Below are 21,642 nucleotides of genomic sequence, written 5' to 3' on the forward strand. Positions count from 1 at the left end.
GGGCCTTCGGGGCTTGATCTTGAAAGTTGAGGGAAGTTTCTTCAAGAGCCGTTGGGCTTGATCTTGATGAACAGTTTAATGAGCGGATCTTCAAGGGCTTTTGGGCTTGATCTTGAAGAATAGATGTGTGGATTTGTTGATGTTGTTGATCCAAATGGCCGTTGGGGCTTGATCTTAGGATGAACGAATGGTTTCTTCAAGGACCTTCGGGGCTTGATCTTGAAAGTTGAGGGAAGTTTCTTCAAGAGCCGTTGGGCTTGATCTTGAAGGTTGGTTGAAGTTTCTTCAAGGGCCTTCGGGGCTTGATCTTGAAGGTGGGCCTCAAGGATTTGGCGAAGAACGAAGAGAGCTTTCTCGATCCTTCGGAATTCTTGGGAATTTGGATGCTTGAGAGCTTTGGAGTTTCAAAGCTTCAAGGATTTGGGGAATTCTCTTCCAATTTGGGAGTAGAGAAATGTATTTTATCAAATTTAGGATGATTGATACCTTGATGGAGAAGTCTATTTATAGGCTTTGAGAATGAATCACCACCACAAAATTTTCCCACTTAAGCACCATTACCTAATTTTCCCACTTAATGCAATATTGAAATTGAAGTGGTCTAACATATGGCCTAATTTTCCACTTAATATCATTTTAAACTTGAAGTGGTCTAACTTAAGGCCTAATTTTCTCACTTGATACAATTTTAAACTTGAAGTGTGCTTGCCTTGTCATTGCCCAAATGAGAAAAACTTGTTTTGATCCGTAATGGATTGAAGTGTGCTTGCTTTGTCATTGCCCAAAATGAGAAGAACTTGTTTTGATCCGTAATGGATTGAAGTGTGCTTGCCTTGTCATTGCCCAAAATGAGAAGAAAAACTTGTTTAATTCTCCAAGGGTATTTCTTCCTATTTTGTTGAGTTACACACCATGTGTACAATTTGTACAACACATGGCGTATGCCACGTATGCCTGATACGTCAAAATTTTAATGCGTTGGTTAACATTTGTTTTCACCGAAATTTCGATGTCTACAAATGCCCCACGGTATAAAGAACCCTCATTTTACACTTGCAAATTTGATGAAAATTAAAATATAATTTGGAATTTGCATATACTCTGATATGCATGTATTCTACGTTCTTCCCATGGCCAGTGTGGCATGTGATTATTCAGGAAGAACAATCGCATTCCACGTGGATCAAGGATCAAACCCAAACTACTTTGGGGCTGTGATTGAATTCGAAGACGGAGATGGTGATCTTGCCGGCGTTGAGTTGAAGGAAACTTCGTCATCGGACGGTGGAGGCGAATGGCGAGCCATGCAGCAATCCTGGGGTGCAGTGTGGAAGCTTGATGCAGGGGCAGAATTACATCCTCCACTGTCGATAAGGTTGACATCTCTGTATTCAGATGAGACTTTGTTGGCCAAAGATGTAATTCCAGTTGGGTGGAAACCCGGTGTCACATATGGATCTTTGGTCAATTTTCATTAACCAATCTGGTTATACTAAAACATGGGTTGTTATCGCACTCCAAAATGGTCGTCTGACACTCCTTCCTAATAGAACAAATAAAGGATTGAGAAGTGTATAACGACTATTTCCGAGTGTTGATAACAATTCAATCTCTCTATAATAAAATTAGAAAAATGCGGTCAATTTTGCGGGTCTTGTTGGTCCACAAAGAAATCTCCAATCGGCTACTTATTAATCATAACGTTACAAGCATAAACAAGGGAACTAATTTTCTCACCGCATTTTTTATCCATATACGCACTTATGTTTATTTTTAGTATTTATATTGAAAAAATTAAAGAGAATTAAGAAACAAAAAAAAACAATGAGCGTGCAGAAGAAGAAAAGAATATCATTTCCCGAATCGAAATTGAAAGGCATGAGAGAGGATCTATTGTATCATCTTCTCAATTTCCATGAAGACGACGAAGGGAAAATAAAAAAAAATAAAAAAACTAGTTATGCGATGCTGCATGTTCGATTTGCACGAGATAACCCCAAATTTTACAAATGCAAATTTGGTGAAAAATAAATTAATTTTCAACAAGTGAAAAAGTCAAATAAATTACATAATTTGATAGTGTTGCATGTCTACATTAATTTTAGTCGCGATTAATTTGAAGGGGGAGATGGTGATCTGCGTTGATTTAAAGGAGGCCTCCGCATCGGACGGTGTTGGTGAATAGCGCCATGCAACAGTCAATGGGTGTTGCGTGCAAACTCTGGTCATTTGGTGGATAGAGGCCTGGTTTGATGTAATTGCATCTGATATCCAAGTTTGAATTCCCGTCTCCGTATATTAGAGTGATTTAGAATATCGGATTCTAAGAAAAAAATTTGATGTAAAGCATATTGTTATGCGATATGTCAAGATTTAAGACCGACTTCAGTTATTTTACTGGACCTAAAAGAGTTTACAAATGATGTTCGGAAGTTTTAGCTCAAAATTGCCATACCATATGCAGCAAGGAATAAAAATGAAGTTCTCAATTCGTACAGCCAAGTTTTGTTCATATAAATCACCCCTTTTTATTGTCAAGGTTCATTACATCCAAGTCTCTTTAGCACAACAGGCATACAAAGTTTCGGAACCGAAGACGACATTACGTTCCTTATTCCCAGTTTTTTCACACATACACATACCACAACAGGTATACATTCGCTTTAGACCTAGTCACCTAGGGGATAAGCACAACAGATCCAGATGTTCTCCTGTTCTCGAGGTCTGCGTGTGCCTGTGCTGCTTCAGATAACGAGTAGGTGTGATTCACTCGAACACGCAGTACACCCGATGCAACATTAGCAAATACATCTCCTGCAGTCTCTAACAATTCGTCTTGCGTAACAGTGTAATGAAAGAGGGTAGGCCTTGTCAAGAAGAGTGATTTCGCTTGAAGAGCTGGTAATGAAACTGGATCAGGCACGCCTGATGACTGCCCAAAACTCACCATGTATCCCCGAGGTTTTAAGACCGCTAGTGATCCCTGAATACAATGCCTCCCGATAAGAATTCGTAGTCCAAAACACTAATCATCTATAAGATGATGTCGATTTTGGAGTTGAGGAGTTTAGTTTTGCAACATTTAAATCGATCATCATATGGTTATGGAGATAGGAGATGTATAACTTACCTCAAATGTATCCTTCCCAACAGAATCGTAGACAACCTCAACCCCTTTGTCGGATGTTATTTCTTTCACACGAGCAACAAAGTCCTCTTCCTTATAGATTATGACATGGTGGCATCCATCCTCCTTGGCTTGAGCTGCCTTCTCTTTAGTTGAGACAGTTCCAATCACAGTGGCACCAAGGGCATTAGCCCACTGGCATAGAAGAGATCCGACTCCACCAGCTGCTGCATGAACAAGGACTGTGTGTCCAGGTTCGACCTGTATCACAATGAAATGATTGAGTCAGGTCTAATAACAAAAGCGACAATGGTTTCAAATTTTCAAAACATCCGTAACATTAGGAAAAAGGATTGCCATCGTTAGGCATGCAATTGTGGAATTATGAGTGCTCATGATATGCATATGAAACAGGCTATCCACGCTCAGCTTACGTTGTCCAAACAGGGACAATAGCTAAAACTGGTTTAGCGGCATATCGAACTTCATTTACATATGCAGGCACTGACCAGTACTAATGGTAACAAATATTCACCTTGACAAGAACAATGAAAAGTGTACGAAACAGATAGCTCTATAAAAACATTCTGCAACGCCACATTTAATTTCAAGAAAGATTAAAAAGGGCAGATGCGGGTACATATGTATAACACTACCTTGAAACAACGGCGCACTAGATACTGAGTTGTCATACCCTTAAGCAAAAGGGATGCTGCGACTGTAGGATCAATGGAAGCAGGAACAGGCACAGCTCTGTTTGCAGGAAGGATCTGCTCTTCCGCATATGAGCCCATTGGCTGACCAGCATATGCTACTGCTACTATATCTCCAACTTGCCTGCCTGTTAGTCCAGGTCCCACAGCCGTCACAACTCCACAAGCCTCGACACCTGAAGTCAGTTTTGATTTGTAAAAAAATAGGCCAACTCCATTCCAGCACTCAATAGAGTTTTAGATGTAAACAAACAATAAATCTATCTGTGGGGAACAGTTAAGAAAATCAAATTTTGGAAGAGAACATAGGCCAAAAATTGGCGAGAAATGAAGCAAAACCTGGGGTGTAGGGAAGCGTAGGAGCCTTGTAAATGCCTTGGCGGAAGTGTACATCGATGAAATTAAGCCCGATAGCCTTGTTCTTCACACGAATCTCACCCTCCTTCGGCTCCTCTACTTCCACATCTTCCCATTTCAACACCTAACATCATTACATGACAAACAAAAGTAAAATGACCGTATTAGTGTTGGCATAAACTAAGAACCAGAGCAAAAATTTAACGAAATGGATATCGGATTCTGCCTAACAGAAGTTAAGCATAAATTAATACTAAAGGTCGTACCCAGTGCACAAGGCTCCCGCTTTACGCAGGGTCTAGGAGAGGTGAATGTCGGCTAGCCTTACCCCCATTTATGGAGAGGCTGCTCCCAAGTCTCGAATCCGAGACCTACCGCTCATGGGCGAAGGCACTTGCCATCGCACCAGTGCGACCTCTTCAAGTGATTTAACATAAAAAAAAAAGCAAAAATTTAACAACATGGATCAAAGCAAGCACTTCAAGTGATTTTGGAATCCAAGAATATTTTCTTTAAAATTGCTTTCAGTCATTTTAAATGCACTACCAAACCAACCCTACATCGTTTTTCGGGTCCAATTGCCGGCTTATGTGATCGATTATATAAGAAAAACACTTGATATGGCTCTAATCAACAAGTATGATCACTTCCAATTAAATTATAACACAAAATAAAAGCAACTCTCAAATTCAATAAGTCAAAAATATAATACAATATAAACAACTCAGGCTTCATAATTAAATTGGACTAATTCTGTTTTATCATACAAATTAAAGCACAACCCAGAATTCCGATTCATATATATATATATATATATATAGAGAGAGAGAGAGAGAGAGAGAGAGAGAGAGAGAGAGAGAGAGAGAGAGAGAGAGAGACCTCAGGACCGCCAAGTTCATGGACTCGAATGGCTTTGACCATCTTTGCTGCCGCTGCTGCTACTTCAGTGTCGACTGCTCTAACTACTACCGCTACTGATGATTTCTGGGTCCTAAAAGCTGAACAATTGATGAAATTGTTGCTGGAAATCTGTGGAAAATTTGTAGAGTTTGGAGCTGACAGCAACTGGAAATAGGCCGGTGGACTTGTGATTGAGAAATGGGTAAAGTTAAACCATGCTTCTGGAATCTAATTGGAAGCATCGAGTATGGGGTTTAAATGGGAACTTTAACGAAAAGAACCCGGTACTGTTCACTTTAACGAAAAACCACATTTTTACACTAAAAAGTCAATCCTGATACTATTCACTTTACCCTTTATTTTGTCCTTATCATTAAAACTCAAAGTTTTCAAGCCCTTTTCATTAGTTTTCCTTTATTCTTTTGGGCCTAATCATTTTGGAGGGAATGTCCACGTGGGAGGATATGATTTTGACACGTGGGAAATGATCAAATCTCGTGTGTATTGTGTAGAATGTGAATCACTCTCTAAACATAGAAAAAAGAGTTTTAACGAAATAATGATACTGTTTACTTTTAATGTTAAAAATATTTTTTGCTTAAAAAGTCATTTTTACCTTTGTTGTAGCACCGTCTTTCAACTTTGACTAAATTAAAGCAATGACTCCTCAACAAAAAATTCATGATTATTTATCTCTAACTCATCAAAACGTATATCTATGGTTCTTTCGTCAAATCCTTCAAAACTATCGTTAAAATGAGTCACGTGCCACACACGTGAGGCTAAATGAATGAGTAAATATGGAAAACAAAATAATGGTCATTCCACCATGTTCCAGTTTAACGAAAGTTCTGACGGAATTAACAAAAAGAACCATAGTTGGACGTTTTGATAAGTTAAGGAGTAACGGTCACGGATTTTTATTGTGAGGCTAACGCTTCAATTAGATTAAAATTAAAGAACCATTGCTACCATTTTCTCAAACTATATTTCAAGAACAAGAAGAAAAACTTTGTACTTCTTATTATATGCTACAACATATATAAGAAACGAAGTTAGACAAATCAGGCCAATTGATAGAAATATACATATAGCAATTTTGTCCCACAAAAGCTTTGTTCGTGCATGTGCTAACGTTCTGAAAAAATGATGTTATTATCATTTATTCACCATTTCCAACGTAAAAATTAAGTTGTATCATTTTGACGCATGTTAAGCTAGTCACTATTTTTTTTTGGTTCTTGGCTTGAAGGAACGTTAAACTTTAGCGTCTATTAATATAAAGGGACAAACCTTCGACATGTGACAAATTTTAGTGTGGCAGGGCCCTATTTTATAATTGTCTACTATGTGACATTGCAACATAAAATGTTAAAATGTTATGGTATTCTTTCCAATTTCTACGCATTTCACCACTTCACGGAAAATTCCTCTGCTCTTACCATACTTTAGCTTGATAGTTTCCACCGTCTATCCAGTGTTGAGCCCTGGGAGAAGACCAACTGAAGAACAATCCTCCCTCGCTCTTTCTCTCTCCCCATTCCGTTACTCTCCCGCTAACAACTTTCATGAGTTCCATCCCATCAAACCCCCCAACGCGCCAAACCCAACGTCACCCAGACCACATCCAACGGCCTAAGAATCCCAACTTCAACAAACTAAAAATACATCCAACGCCCCACATTAAAAGCTCAGTACCCACCCAATCAAAACCCCTCATTCCAAAGTCACTGCTACTCCGGTCTCCCACGCGCCAAGACAAACGCGCGTGAAGAATCCGCCGTGCGCGAGGTTATCGGTTCATGCAGCGGAACGCAAAACTCAGCAGAGCCAAACGACGTCCACGCGTCCGCAGCGATCTCTGTAATTATGAGATTACAAACAAAACAAATGATGAATCAAATTTACCCAACGGTAAATTCTAGACGGTTGTATGGGTAAAACGGTCAATACCACAGCACTATATATATACACTGCGGTGAATAGTGTGTGTGTTTTTGGTGGAAGCTGGGGATTTTAACTGAGTGGTGATTTGTATTGGAGTGTGAAAAGAGTGAGCTTTTTATCGTTTTTCTTAGAGAAGATGAGGAAGTACTTGGGGAAGAAGCAAGTCCAAAAAAAGCCAGAAAGCAAAAGCACTTTTTTTGCCAGACATGCTCTGCCCTCCCCTGCTTCTGCTTCTCCTTCTTCCTCCCCAGCTTCTTCGCCCGGTACGTACTTTTATCAAACACCTTCTTCATCTCTTCGTCTTCCTTCTTCTTTTTCTGAAAATTTCCGTTTCGTTTCATTTTTTTTGTCTGATGTGGTTATTTCTGATCTGGTTATTTTGCAGATGCTATCGAGCACATTAAAGTCGGATGTTTCTACCAAATCGACCAATCGAAGCTCCATGAAAGAACCGTACCGGAGCAGCTCAAGGACGTACGGATCGTCATGGTACTATTTCATATTTTCATACACATAAAACCCACTGATAATTTTCGCCATTGTTGTTGAATCTCGTTCATCTTTTTCAGATTTTTCTGGGGTTTTGATTTGGGGTTGTTTGATTTGTATACAGGTGAGTGCGAAGGGTGCGTTTAAAGTGGCAGTGCGGTTTCCGAGCCTTCACTCTCTGCGCACTCACATCAACGAAAATGGGTACCCAAAACCAGATGCCAAGCAGATTCCGGCGCTCGACGAGAAGTACGTGATGTCGCCGGATATGGCGTCAGAGGTACTTTACCGGAGAATCCCACCTCAGGAGATGGTTGATCAGAGCAAAATTTGGAGTTTCTGGGCCATTCGACCTCCGTTGAAGAATCACGCGAGATGCTCGTCGTCGAGCCCAGCAATCAGTGGCGGCGGCGGAGCCATGGATAGTAGCGTGGTTTCTAGGAAGGGCCCGTGTTCGTCCGAGCTCGCATTTGCCGGAATGGTGAAGTGGGGCAAGCGGCGGCAGATTCGCTACCTTCGCAGGCACGAGTCGTCGCCGAGCTCTGGCTCTGAAGATTCAGAGAAGGAAAAGAAGGTAATGGAGCTGGAGGACGGTGACGAAGAAGAAGGCGAGGAGACAGAGGAAGAAGCTCATCTTCCTCCTGTTCTGCCATGGAAGATGAACCTCCGGAATCGGAAGCGGAAGCGCCCTGATAACAAGAGAAATATCAAAGCTCCGACTCTGAAGCGATCAAAATCCAGAGCAAAAAGTGCGAAGCAGAATAACCAGATTGTAGCAGTTCCTGATCGCAGCAGCAGAAAATTGGCTAAAGTTAAACACACTGTAGCAAGATGGTCAGCAGGAAGGTGAGATTAAGATAATCATATCATTAATTGGGTTTTTATTAATAGGTTAATTATATTTAACTGGGTCGATTTGTTTTTGTAAGATTTTTGGTTTTGATAAACGTGGGTTATTTTGGGATTTTTGCAGGTACAAGCTGGCGGAGGAGAACATGTTGAAGGTGATGAACGAGAAGGGGGCGGCGATTGGGAACCCAATACGGAGGCCGGCGCTGAGAGCGGAGGCTCGGAGGCTGATTGGGGACACGGGTTTACTGGATCATTTACTCAAACACATGGCGGGCAAGGTGGCGCCTGGCGGGGCCGAGAGGTTTAGACGGCGGCACAACGCTGATGGGGCCATGGAATATTGGCTGGAGAGTGCTGATCTGGTCCACATCCGAAAGGAAGCTGGGGTTCAAGATCCCTACTGGACCCCGCCGCCGGGGTGGAAGCCCGGCGATAGCCCCACCCAGGACCCCACTTGTGCAAGAGAGATTAAGGAGCTCCGTGAGGAAATTGACAAGATTAGAAGGTAGTTAATCGCGTTTTTAGTATCTTAATCTGTTAATCATGGTATTAATCTGATTAATTTATTGGCTAAAACTGTTTGTGATATTCTCTGTGGATTTTTATAGGGAGATGGAGGAGTCCAAGCAGCAAGGGAATGCCGGTTTGGCTATGGCGACCTCTTCAAATTCTTGTTTGACCGGTGTTGACTTGGATCGTGATGGTTCGTTAATCCAGATTAAGGTTGTAATTTGTTCGTGATTAATTTTTTATTATGGTTGCTTAATCTTGATTAAGTTGCCTAATTAGTGTTTCATGGGGTTTATTAATTTTGCAGGAGGCTTGTGCAGAGCTAGAAAAGAAGATAGCTAAAATGGATGAAGAAACGATGGAGTTTGTGACCAAAAAAGAAGAACAAATGGTGGAGTTTACTCAATCTTTGTCCGGAATTAAGGTAATTAATTGCCCCCTAATCACCTTAAATATGTCTGTCTTAATTGCTTATAGCATTGTAATCCATTGATTTATGGAGGTTTAAATGTGAATGCAGGAGAAAATCAGGATGTTTGAATTAAGGAAGGAAGGTGCAGTCACAATTTCAGGAGCACCACCGCCATCTGAAACAGCATCAGCCGCTGAGAAGAAAGAAGAAGATAAACTAAGCGGCGGAGACACGGCGGCTGCGGCGGCGGAGGACAAGGCGGCAAAAATAGATAGGCTGAGGAGTGGGTTCAGGATATGCAAACCACAAGGTAGCTTTCTCTGGCCAGACATGGGCAGCCCCACCAATTTTCCCAGTCCTTCTTCTCAGGTTCTGGCCCCACCACATGACCCCTTTGTGGTTCCCACCCCACCCTCATCCACCTCCTCCGCCCCCGGCCACCTCATCAGCCCCACCACTCCACCTGTGAAGCCGGTAGCTGAGCGGGGCCCAGTGACCACCACCACATTGTGCAATGTGACCACAATACCCTCTGCCCCTCCGATTTTCGCTCCTCCACCTGTCCTGGCCCCACAGCAAACTCAGAGTTCCACTACCATCATCATCAGTAAAACCTTACTCTTAAACCTCAACGAGCTCCCTGCAGTTGCAGCACCAAACCCTAACCCTAACCCTAACCCCCAAACCAGCTGTGAGGCTACCGGGACTGTCACCACCTATAACAGAATGCACCACCACCATCTGCCACGTGTACGCCGCTCACCACCTTCTCAATTAATCATCTCCTCAGTCTTAATTATGTAATTAAATTTAATCAATCACATTTTGTTTCGTTTAATTGTATGGAAATGAATACACAGATGGTGGAGGAGAAGGAGGAGGACGACGGAGATGCAAGAAACGGTGATGATTGGTGTGCCTCTCCTGCTTCCACGTGGAAGGAACAGAAGTGGTTGATGGCTTTGGCTGTGGGAACTCCTGGCACTTCTTTGGAGGGTTGATTTTGGACCGTTGGATCAATCTTGCAGCAGGAGCTAAATATATATGGGATATACTTTATAGGGCTACTTTATAATTGTATGAAATTGGCGGGTATAGAAATAATTGTATCTAGGTATACATGATTATTAGGGATTTTACATTATAATCCAAAATATTTGGTTTTTTGCGGAAATAGCTGATTTGCCGCTTTGGGCACGTATAGTGGTGGTTTTTGTCTAAGTGCGAAAATCAAAAGGTGGCTATTAGCATTTTGGTGTCTCAAGATTTCACAAAAAAAAAAAAAAAAGATTATAAAGCTCCTCAAACAAAAAAATCTACAACTAGCTGAAAATAATAGAAACAAAATAGCAGAGATAAACTGGTAAATAATCATAACTCAACAAAAAAACTGTATTGGAAAACTAAATAAATAAATACACGGAGAAGGCACAAGGAGAGATAAACGTGAACGTGCAGGGTGAGATTTACTCTTTGTAGATATAACATGAAATTATGGGATTTACCCTTTGTAGATATAACATGAAATTTTACATACGCTTTATGCATGTATAGGTAAAAACTTAAAAAGAAAAATGATCATTTTTCTAGCTTAATGTGGTTGTTCCTACTTTTTTAGGACAAGTTGCTTCTAATAGACAAGGTTTTAAGTTTGAACAGCTAATGGAGATACCGAGAAGATGTGATCGAACAAAAAGATAAGGTTCCCAACAATATTGTTGTCTCTTGCCTATCGTTTTGAAGAGAGCACAAGAGTATCTTTCAAATATTGACATATTAGACCCTCAAAACAGAATCATATGTTAGGACATGCTAATACATGTTTTTTAATCTATCAAGATAGAGAGTAATATTTTTCTTAGTTTTATTCTTGGCGTATGTTAAATGTGACAAATGTGTAAGACGTCCGTTACGCGCATATTTAATAAAGGCTCTCACACACATTATATAGCCAATTAAAAGAGAACTGAATGTATTTATAAATCAAATAAAATCGAAATGGAGAAAAAAGAATATGAAAAAATGAAGGACATGTAGAACAAAGAAAAACCTATATTAAATAAGGCAACATAAATAGTTCATTAGCATACCTTTATAGCTTTTGTTTTACATGTAGAAAACACATTGATAGAGAAATAAAGGAAAACCTCAAATAACACGGATTACGTATTTTTTTCATGGCAAGTTTTTAGAATGTGCATGATAAAGAAAATGTATTTTCCTTGCACAATACATTAAAAATATATCTGGACAATTACAATAAGAAACAACTAACACAAGCCATCTTTAGGGGCGCGCCTGTGATTAAACGTGCATGCGGAGAGGCTAGTGTGTAATAAAGGCAATGATATATGGCCTTTTTATTAAATTGGTGAAGTTTTTATCGTTGTGATTCTTGGCGGTCCATAGTAATTATTTTAATTTTATTAATTGAAAATGAATCGGGTCGTTATCGGATCATACTTTAAGAATTTGTTAATGCGATGGTGTATTGTGTGTTGCAATATTATTACTGGTAGGATCCTATGTTTTTTTTTTAAACAATAGTACATTGCGTTGTATTATTATTGAATCCAAATACTATCCTTAAGCTCCTACAATTTATGTGATTGAGAATTAGGAGGGAAAATGATTTAAAACTAATTGAAATTAAGAAGCAATTAACCCCAACCAATCTTGTCATTGTGTTAAGATTAAGGAAAGGAAACAAGAGACTTTCCCGGGTAAGGGCTGGCTAGTGCCTAGTTGAGTTGGCAACTTGGAACTTTGGAAGTGAGTCCAAAAGGATAAGCTCTCTCAACATAGAGTTCGTTTGGATGTGAGCGTTTTTGGTGAAAATATTAGACATAACAAGAACAGTGGAAACTATGCTAAGCATCAAATGATCAAGTAACATTGCTTTGCTACAGCAGAACATTGACCTTAACAAGTCTGAACGTACAGTACAAAGTTTGTTCTTGTCGAATGTTTCCTCATCTTCCCTCCTCGCCTTAACACGCGAGCGGAACACATGATCCAAACTGTTTCAGCACAAACGGGTGCAGAACACATTCAGAATTTGATTGAAGCTGGTGAAGAATGAAAACGTTAGAAACTACAGTACTGATTAGTCCATTGCAGAAAGATGAAGATGAACCTGGTGCGGGCAAATTGCAGGATGATTACGACTTTATGATAGAGGGAACATGATGGGTTTTGTGATGGTATTGTCCTCGCAGACGATCTATGAATCTTCCTGACATCCCTTGGAGCTCCAACACTTGGAGAGCAGTTACATACTTCATCCCTTTATGGAGCTTCCGTATCCACTTATGGTTGGTGATATGCAGACTTTTAAAATTTGGCATTGCACTTTCTTCAACTTCTAACTCTTCCAAATTTTCCAATAATTCCAGCTCCAAAAGCTCGACTTGGAGCAAACCGTTGGCAGAGAATTTCAGTTTCTTTCCATAGGATTGTTGTTAAGACAAGAATATATGATACAAGATCGACTGATTGAGATTTGGTGGGAATTAAAACCATTGGAGAGGTCTTGCAGCTATCTGCACAAGAATCTCTGATATTTCCATCAGCCGCGAAGCATATGGCATTAAAACCATTGGAGAGGGAGCAAATTGATGCAGCAGGAACTCGAAGAAAGAAGATGGAACTTAAGAAACACAAATTACCAAGCTCCGTTTAGTCTACGAATACCTGGAACAACGGCAAATGTCTGTTGAATTCTAGGAATGCCCAGACTAAGAGTAAGATTCATGACATCAACTGAGAGACGAGATACAAAACCTACCGTTACCACAAGAATTCCCACCAAATCTCAATCAGTCGATCTTGTATCATATATTCGCACTTTGAGAGTAAGCGCCTTGAGAATGAACACGTACCTCTTTACAAATTCCCATCTCTTATAGGCCTCGATCTTGAGAATGTATGTGTCGATGAGGTCTTCAGCGTCATAAGCAGCGTTTCTGATATCAGAAACCCAATTGTGCACCTGCAGATCTTTGCATCGGCATCTTTTAAGAAGCACTGCATCCGCTTGAGCTTGTTTCTCGACCGCTGGATTTGGGGGAACATCCTTGGGAAGTTCGATTTTAGCAAGTACATCAGCTACCCTTTCCAAAACGAACAAACAGCTGCTTCTGCCGCGTTAGGTTCAACAGGAAAATCAGAACAAAGATAAAACAAAACCAACAACTAATTATTCGGATGATTTTGCTTCAACCCAGTTCCCATTAAGTCATGGCATTGCAGGTGTAGGTTTTTTTCTTTTCCAGGAAGGTTAGAGGAAGCTTGGTGTAGTCTATCACTGTCAACTTGCTTTCTTCTTTCTCGACATCAAAATATGAATTAATGAAAGAGCAACGAAAGGACACGGAAAGGCCACAAAAATAGTTTCACACGGCATCCAGATAATACAGTGAACTTTTCTAGAAAACTGTCACCATCTTTCTTTTGTTACAGTTTCAACATCTTTCTAAGAAAAAAGAGGCTACTTTGATAAGCATATAAAATTATTGGAAAATTCGTGGGCATGTAATTTCTTGACAAACACTATGATATCTTGATATGTGAATTATACAAGGCATATATGGATATTCAAATTGAATAAAAATCAGAAAATGAAATTAAGTATGGCTAGAATTACAATCAATCTTGAATGTTTCTTGAGCTTAAAGCAAGCTATACGTGACCATGGTTCGATCCCTGCCGCTTCTTGTTGCAGACAGACGCAGTCTGCACTAGTTTATCTTCCGTTGTACGCTCACCGTGTCACCCCCCCACACCCCGCCCCAAAATAGAACGAATGGAACACATGATCCAAGCTCTTCTGGGAGAAACCTATGCAGAACATAATCAGAACTTTTTTGAACCTGATGACAAAATAAAGGTCAGAAAATTTGTTCACTAGTCATAAGTTATTAGTCTTCTGCAGAAAGATAAAAGATGAAGAAGATGAACCTGATGCCGACAAATTGCACGATTATGACTTTATGATAGAGGGAACATGCTGGACTTTGTGATGGTCTTCTCCTTGCAGCCTATCTATGAATCTTCTTGGCATCCCTTCGAACACCAACTCTTGGAGAGTAGTTATGGACTTAATTTCTTCAGGGAGCATCCGTAGCTTCTGGCAGTAGGTGATTTGCAAACTCCTCAGCTTCGGCATTGCACTTTCTTCAACTTCCAACTCTTCCAAAGAATCCAAGAATTCAAGCTCTAGATACTCGAGTTGAGGAAAGCCGTTGGCAGAAAATTTCAGTTTTTTTCCACGGTAAGAAGAATGTTTTAGTCTAAGAACAAATAGATAAGGCAGCTTCTCAAGTATCTCCAAAGGATTGTTTTCAAGACGGGATTGATGCAAGATCAACTGGTTGAGATTTGGAGGGAATTCATGTGTGTTAGGTAGCTTTCTTATCCCTCCACTCAGATGCAACTTAAAGACAGAGCGAAGACAAGAAAGTGCAGAGAGTGTTGGAAACAAAGTATCTATAGACGTTAAGGACAAGGAGTGGAGGTTCGGAAGATTGGCTAAGGAACCAAAAATCTCTGCACTGGTTGTGATGATGCTTCCAGTCAAGCTCAACTTCCGAAGACTGATTAAATTGGCAGAGTTTATTCCTCTCAAACTATCAACATTTATGCCTGCCAAAGTCTGGAGGTCTTGGAGAGTGTCAATTCGCAACTTGCCAGTGAATGGAGGAAGATACATGTAGAGATGGCGTAAGCTTTTCATCTTCCACAACACATCAGGAACCCTCATAATCTTGACATTTTCAAGAATATCAAGAGTCTGCAAGTTGGACAACCATCCTATTTCTTCTGGAAGCGAGCCTATAGAGCAATGCCTTAACCCCAAGTACTTCAAATGGATCATTTCTCCGATTGCTCTTGGAATTCCCCATGACTTCACATCTTCTAATTCCAGGACTCGAAGGAGTTTAAAACTTCTGCAGACATGAGAAAGCGAAATTTCACTTCCAATTTGTTCAAACTTAAAGAAGAGGAGTGATCGGAGGTTTGGAGTTGACTCATCCAGGGAGGAAATATAGCCGGAGTAGACAGCATGATGACGGGCTCGAGAGTGAGAGCATTGTAATGGCTGAAAGATACTGCACTTCAGATTCGAATGAATATAAAGAAATTCCACTGACTTAGCCTTTGAGATACAGAGGTCTCGCATTAAGTCGTGCAATCGGCAGTGTTTCACCCTATCATTTGCACTCAACCTCGCTGCTTGAACCATGTTTCTATCAATCAGCTCATTCAGATATTCCTCTGCAAGTTCCTCCATCCTTCCATCGTAATATGGGATCAAGCCCTCTGCAATCCATAGCCGAAAAAGTTTACGTGCAGAGAATAAGTAGTCCTCAGGAAATAACCCCAAGTAGAGAAAACAAAATTTAAGGTAATAAGGCAAGTCATAATAGCTCAAAGCTAGTATTGCCGATACAGCATTCGGACCACGGGCTAACAGTGCGCTGATGGAGTTCAGAACCCTTTGCCATTCACTCAGCCTTCTTTTCCTTGAAAGCATGCCCCCCAACACAACGATGGCTAGCGGTAGACCAGCACATTTCTCCACAATTTCCTTTCCGATTTCCTCGAATTGTGGAGTACACATTCCCTCAATACTTCCAGTGAATGCTTTTCGGCATAACAACTTCCAACTGTCCTCTTTGCTACGAAATCGCAGTTCATGGGGAAGGCTCTGGGTATCGGCATGCAAAGCGACATTGTTGTTGCGAGTTGTTAGAAATAATTTACTTCCACTGTGATTGTTCGGGAAGGCCTTTGCAAGACTGTCAAAAGCGCTGGTGCTCCATATATCATCTAAAACAATCAGATAGCGTCTCCCTTCCAAAAGTTTATAGAGCATTTCTTCCAACTCGTCTTCTCCCAGCTTCGCCATGTCTTTTGTTCTTGTTGAAACTTGTTTTATAATGCTCTGCAGTACGTCTCTTGTTCTGAACTGTTGGGATACATAGACCCAAGCACGGCGATCGAAACAAGTTTGAATGTCAGCATGATTATAGACTTCCTTAGCACAAGTGGTCTTACCGATACCACCCATGCCTACTATTGAAATTGCACGCCACTGATCCTCCGAGACAAGTCGTGCAACCAGAGTTGCTATATCTTCCTCCAGACCAACAATATCCTTATCCTGGCCACGAGGAGTTGATCGCCGCAGCTTCAGTAGTCCTTCATTGGCATGACTTGTTCCTTCACCAATACTTCTTATGTTGTATGCCTCGTGGCTGATGGAAACGTCAGAGATTCTTGTGCGGAGAAATACAAGGTCTTTCCCAATCTTGGAACGGGCCTTGAGAGTGGAAACATATCTCTTAACAAAGTTCCATTTCTTGAACTTGTAGGATGAAACTTTGAGGATGTATGTGTCAATGAGGTCTTCAGCATCATAAGCAAGATTTCTGACATCAGAAACCCAATTGCGCACCTGCAGATCGTCTTCTTGCTTTGCATCTGCATCTTTTAAAAAGCACTGCATCCGCTTCAGCTCATCTCTCAGCCGCAGGATTTCCGGGCGAACATCCTTGGGAAGTTGGATTTCAGCAAGTACATCAGCAACCCTCCCCAGAACAAAAATAACAACAGCTTCTGCCATGTTACGTTTGGCAGAAAACCAGAGAAGCTAATAAGAATTGCAGCTTGTTGGGATGGTTTGGCTTCAACCCATTTTCCTTTTAAGCTCTTAACATTTTTGGTTGCAAGGCAGGACAGTGTTTGGTATTTTCTACGAAGCTTAGGAGAAGCTTGGTGCGGTTTCTGTCACTGTCAACAAGCCAAATTATTTCGCTACGCGGAGATGGACCTAAATGGTGGCCACTGTTAGACCAAGTCAGACTTCCCATTTACATTTCAAACTCTCAAGTCTGCTAGTCAGACTTTCCCATTTACATTCAAACTCTCAAGTCTATTGTGTGCGTGATTCTTGTTTATCTCAAAGAGAGTCTGACAAGTCTATGAATATTTTGAATGTTTCTTAGCTAAGTTTATTATGCTGTTGTAAAGTTTGAATTTCAAACTAGCGTGTAAATAGGGTAATCTCTATGACCTTATAAATACAAGCAACCCTCGATTGAAACGGTATGCAAAGACAACTGAAACCTAGCCTACTAAAGTTTTACAGCCACATGCCCCACGGAACCAGTTACCACACAGGAAAGGCCAAGGAAATGTTCGTTGGATATAAGTCAACAATCCGTGATATAATTATATATGCTAATAAATAATAAATGCGAATAGAAAAATTAAACAGGATTCAACGATCTAAGTGCTTGTAGTTCTACGGACGTCTGCTTCACCAGGATTCAACTATCTAAGTTAGAATTCCAACACCGAAAAACTAGACTTCTGGCAAATTTCTTTGTGGTGCTCTCAGAATGCTTGGTATATGAGGATTGATGATTTTCAGTTTGTGGTGCTCTCAGAATGCTTGGTATATGAGGATTGATGATTTTCAGTGATTTGAATGATATGCATATGCATGTATTTATAGTGAGCATATGTCTGTTCGCAACAGACATGTTTTTGGGAGGCGACTGTTCAATGCAAAGGTTGTGTTGCTCCATCTGTTTCTCAGATACACTCTCAGACTTTATCTGAAAAGATGAGTCTTTTTCATAAAAAATAATTTAATTAAATTCAAAATTAATTAATTAAAGAATTTAATTTTCAAAGCTCAAGAGCCCAACTCCAAAAGTGAGCCCAACAATGTTAGACTAAGTCGTGGTACAGCTGCAGTCAACACCACTTCAACTATTTGAGTTATTTTGTAATTCTTATCTTTAGAGAAGTTGGCTAAGTGAAGGACTTCTTCAAATATTTGTTGTATGGTTAAACAGGTAACTTCTTTAGTGCTTCTATTTGTATTTTGAATTTTGAATCTTCCTTGTAAATAGGGATTTCATTCATCTGGAGTTGAATATAAAATACATGCAGAGTCTTGAAAGTTTTACATGGTATTGAGCCTTTTTCGTCTATCGACAACGATCCCGCATTGTTTTTGCCCATCATCATCTTGAAATGGCTGAGAACAACACCACCGTGAATACCCCCTACCAATACTCCCGCTACCAACCCCCCTACCGATACCCCACCTACCAATCTTTTCCACCCCTTGTCGTCCTCCATGACTACAGTGGTCAATATTAAGCTTGACAGGTCCAACTATAATGGCGCCCACAAGTCTTCTTCTACCCTTCGTTATCATCATAACATAAACTCAATCATGGATCACTGAACCAGTTACCACACAAGGAAGGCAAAGGAAATTAAGTTAAATGGGGTCTTCGTCTTCAAATAACTAGAAGGGGAAACCAGCAAGCATATACCAACAATTTGACTTGCCGGCCAAGCTAATAAATTATTATAATAGTTTCGAATCCTTCCATGATATGCCAACTTCAAAGTGTTAGGCATGCAGTGCTAGGCAAACGCAATAGGCATACAATGTTAGGCCAAGACCACCAGAAGGATGCTAGGCCAGACCACTAGAAGAGTGCTCTAGTTAAACCACCGGTTTAATAGACCAAGTGCTCTACGAAGACAACCAGACCTAGTCTTCATGTGCTCTACGATATCACAAGATCATGATGCTCCACAAACAACAACAACAACAACAAAGCCTTTTCCCACTAAGTGGGGTCGGCTATATGAATCCTAGAACGCCATTGCGCTCGGTTTTGTGTCATGTCCTCCGTTAGATCCAAGTACTCTAAGTCTTTTCTTAGAGTCTCTTCCAAAGTTTTCCTAGGTCTTCCTCTACCCCTTTGGCCCTGGACCTCTGTCCCGTAGTCACATCTTCGAACCGGAGCGTCAGTCGGCCTTCTTTGCACATGTCCAAATCATCGGAGCCGATTTTCTCTCATCTTTCCTACAATTTCGGCTACTCCTACTTTACCTCGGATATCCTCATTCCCAATCTTATCCTTTCTCGTGTGCCCACACATCCCACGAAGCATCCTCATCTCCGCTACACCCATTTTGTGTACGTGTTGATGCTTCACCGCCCAACATTCTGTGCCATACAACATCGCTGGCCTTATTGCCGTCCTATAAAATTTTCCCTTGAGCTTCAGTGGCCTACGACGGTCACACAACACGCCGGATGCACTCTTACACTTCATCCATCCAGCTCGTATTCTATGGTTGAGATCTCCATCTAATTCTCCGTTCTCTTGCAAGATAGATCCTAGGTAGCGAAAACGGTCGCTTTTTGTGATCTTCGCTAGATTGCTCCGGTCATTAGTGTGGATAAGTATATAAATGGATAGAGATAGGAAAGCAAACACAAGATGTACGTGGTTCACCCAGATTGGCTACGTCCACGGAATAGAAGAGTTCTCATTAATTGTGAAGGGTTTACACAAGTACATAGGTTCAAGCTCTCCTTTAGTGAGTACAAGTGAATGATTTAGTACAAATGACATTAGGAAATATTGTGGGAGAATGATCTCGTAATCACGAAACTTCTAAGTATCGGAGTGTGGTGTCGTCTTGACTTGCCTTATCTGTCTCATAGGTAGATGTGGCATCTTCTCTGGAAGTACTCTTCCTCCATCCAGGGGTGGTATCTTTAACTGGTGGAGATGCACAAGGTAATGTATCAATTTCACTTGAAGCTTACTTGTAGTCTCAGGCTTGGTCAAGCGCGATACAAACCATGTAGTAGGAGTCCCCCAAGTCGCCGAGCTAGGGGGTCTGCTGAAAGAGGTGACAGACAAGGTAAGCAATCAGAGCTCCGACTGATTGTTCACCTTCTCCCCATCTTGCAGCAGCATGAAGGATAAAGAGAAGAAAAATGAGAAGAGATGATATGAGATACTTTTGCTTTTGAAGAAGTAACTTTCCACAGGCTTATTCTTGAACTGAGCTGGAGGGTTTTCTGGTTTCCTCCAGAGTATAAGGCCGACTGAAGAATTTGAGGGTCAAAACAAGTCCATCAAATCTAGAGTACGTTCCACCCTGCTGATATGGGATACTTTTGCTTTTGACAGAGTAATGGGTGTATCGGCACGTGTGCTGTTACGCTTGTCTCCACATGCTTCCTTGTATCCTTCGCACTTGCCCTATCTGTTCCTCAAGCAGATGCGGAATCTTCCCTGGAAACATAAGATGTTGAAGATGAGTACTCGAGAGCAATGCCAGGTAAGTAATCAGGTAAGGGGTTCCAGGCAGTCAGTTCCTGGCTGGAAGCTTGATCCAAGTGCTGACTGATTGCTCTCTTTCTCCTTGTCTTGCAGGTAAAAACAAGGCCAAAGGAAAAGACAGGGAAAAAGCATGATATGGGATACTCTTGCTTTTAACCCTGATGATATGAGATATTCTTGCTCTAGTATAGCTTGTTTGCAGAGGTATTATCGGGGGGAAAGAAAGCTGAATATTTCGAAAGGCTTCGTTGGGAGTGCCCTCTCAGATATGATGAAGGGTTGAGCATTTTTGCAGGTCTGCCTGTCCGTTGGGGATGGAGGTCGACATATATAGGAGTCTCCCTAACAACAGGTAGTAATGCTATTCATTTACCCTGCTTGGTCATAGCACGGTAGTGGGAGCTGCCAGTTTCACATGTTTTAACTCTGTCAGAGCACTTTGAAAAAGTGGTCTGTGGTATCTGGCTCTCGAGATTCGGAGAACGATGCCTCTTCGATTTTTGAGAAAGCAATCATGCTGGGGGTCTGGCTCTCGAGATTCGTAGAGCAGTGTCTCTTCGATTTTTGAGGAAGTAATCATGTTGGGAGTCTGGCTCTCGAGATTCGGAGGGCGGTGCCTCTTCGATTTTGGAGCAAGCAATCCTGTTGGGAGTGTTGTCTCGAATGTGAGTAAAGGTTGGGCATGTTTGCTAGTCTACCTTGCCACGAAGCACAAAGGTTGACACACAGAGACTTTCCAATTATCCAGCAATGGTACTGTTCCTTTACCCTCTCTTCGCTTTTGAGAAAGTAGTCATGTTGGGAGTCTGGCTCTCGAGATTCGGAGGACGGTGCCTCTTCGATTTTGGAGCAAGCAATCTTGTTGGGAGTGTTTTCTCGAAAGTGAGTAAAGGTTGGGCATGTTTGCTAGTCTACCTTGCCACGAAGCACAGAGGTTGACACACAGGGACTTTCCAATTATCCAGCAGTGGTACTGTTCCTTTACCCTTGTGGGTAATAATATGGTAGCTAGACCTTCAAAATTTATGTGTCTAAACTTTGTTAGTGATGTTTCTTTGCTATTCTTTTACCTTTCTTGGTCAGAGCGATGTAGTGGGAGCTGCAAGCTTCACGTGCTCAACTTTGGCAGAGAACTTTGGCAAAGTTATCTGTGGTACCCAT

At 41.1% G+C, this 21,642-nt stretch overlaps 3 protein-coding genes and 1 pseudogene across 4 annotated transcripts; 2 read left to right on the plus strand and 2 right to left on the minus strand.

Annotated features, from left to right (window-relative positions):
- The first annotated feature begins 1,130 nt into the window (after positions 1 to 1,130).
- LOC126630278 (expansin-B15-like) lies at positions 1,131 to 2,185 on the plus strand. Its single transcript, XM_050300369.1, has 2 exons — positions 1,131 to 1,463; positions 2,123 to 2,185. Exons 1-2 carry the CDS (start codon positions 1,131 to 1,133, stop codon positions 2,183 to 2,185), a joined length of 396 nt encoding a protein of 131 aa, XP_050156326.1.
- Positions 2,186 to 2,493: 308 nt separating this feature from the next.
- On the minus strand, positions 2,494 to 5,339 carry LOC126630636 (uncharacterized; annotated as a pseudogene).
- Positions 5,340 to 7,131: 1,792 nt separating this feature from the next.
- On the plus strand, positions 7,132 to 10,561 carry LOC126630628 (protein DYAD-like). The gene is made up of 8 exons (XM_050300778.1): positions 7,132 to 7,307; positions 7,430 to 7,533; positions 7,658 to 8,379; positions 8,507 to 8,890; positions 8,994 to 9,108; positions 9,203 to 9,319; positions 9,416 to 10,057; positions 10,168 to 10,561. Exons 1-8 carry the CDS (start codon positions 7,181 to 7,183, stop codon positions 10,306 to 10,308), a joined length of 2,352 nt encoding a protein of 783 aa, XP_050156735.1. The 5' UTR covers positions 7,132 to 7,180; the 3' UTR covers positions 10,309 to 10,561.
- A 3,283-nt stretch (positions 10,562 to 13,844) lies between these two features.
- LOC126630626 (disease resistance protein RPP8-like) lies at positions 13,845 to 17,066 on the minus strand. Of its 2 annotated transcripts, none has more exons than XM_050300774.1 (2): positions 14,267 to 17,066; positions 13,845 to 14,167 (listed from the first exon to the last, which is right to left on the minus strand). In XM_050300774.1, exon 1 carries the CDS (start codon positions 16,932 to 16,934, stop codon positions 14,289 to 14,291), a length of 2,646 nt encoding a protein of 881 aa, XP_050156731.1. In that variant the 5' UTR covers positions 16,935 to 17,066; the 3' UTR covers positions 13,845 to 14,167; positions 14,267 to 14,288. The 2 variants fall into 2 exon arrangements, with proteins under 2 accessions (XP_050156731.1, XP_050156730.1); XM_050300773.1 differs by having other exon boundaries at positions 13,845 to 14,178.
- Positions 17,067 to 21,642: the final 4,576 nt, after the last annotated feature.

The sequence above is a fragment of the Malus sylvestris genome, chromosome 7 (assembly GCF_916048215.2).
Source record: "Malus sylvestris chromosome 7, drMalSylv7.2, whole genome shotgun sequence".
NCBI classification, from domain to species: Eukaryota; Viridiplantae; Streptophyta; class Magnoliopsida; order Rosales; family Rosaceae; genus Malus; species Malus sylvestris.

Excerpts from the sequence above, each read along its gene's own strand:
- LOC126630278 (XM_050300369.1), top strand. The coding sequence starts at position 1,131 with ATGGCCAGTGTGGCATGTGATTATTCAGGAAGAACAATCGCATTCCAC. Across the intron at positions 1,464-2,122 it reads GTGTCACATATGGATCTTTG|GGGGAGATGGTGATCTGCGT; the intron begins GTCAATTTTCAT and ends ATTAATTTGAAG.
- LOC126630628 (XM_050300778.1), top strand. The coding sequence starts at position 7,181 with ATGAGGAAGTACTTGGGGAAGAAGCAAGTCCAAAAAAAGCCAGAAAGC. Across the intron at positions 7,534-7,657 it reads AGGACGTACGGATCGTCATG|GTGAGTGCGAAGGGTGCGTT; the intron begins GTACTATTTCAT and ends ATTTGTATACAG. Across the intron at positions 8,891-8,993 it reads GAAATTGACAAGATTAGAAG|GGAGATGGAGGAGTCCAAGC; the intron begins GTAGTTAATCGC and ends GGATTTTTATAG.
- LOC126630626 (XM_050300774.1), bottom strand. The coding sequence starts at position 16,934 with ATGGCAGAAGCTGTTGTTATTTTTGTTCTGGGGAGGGTTGCTGATGTA.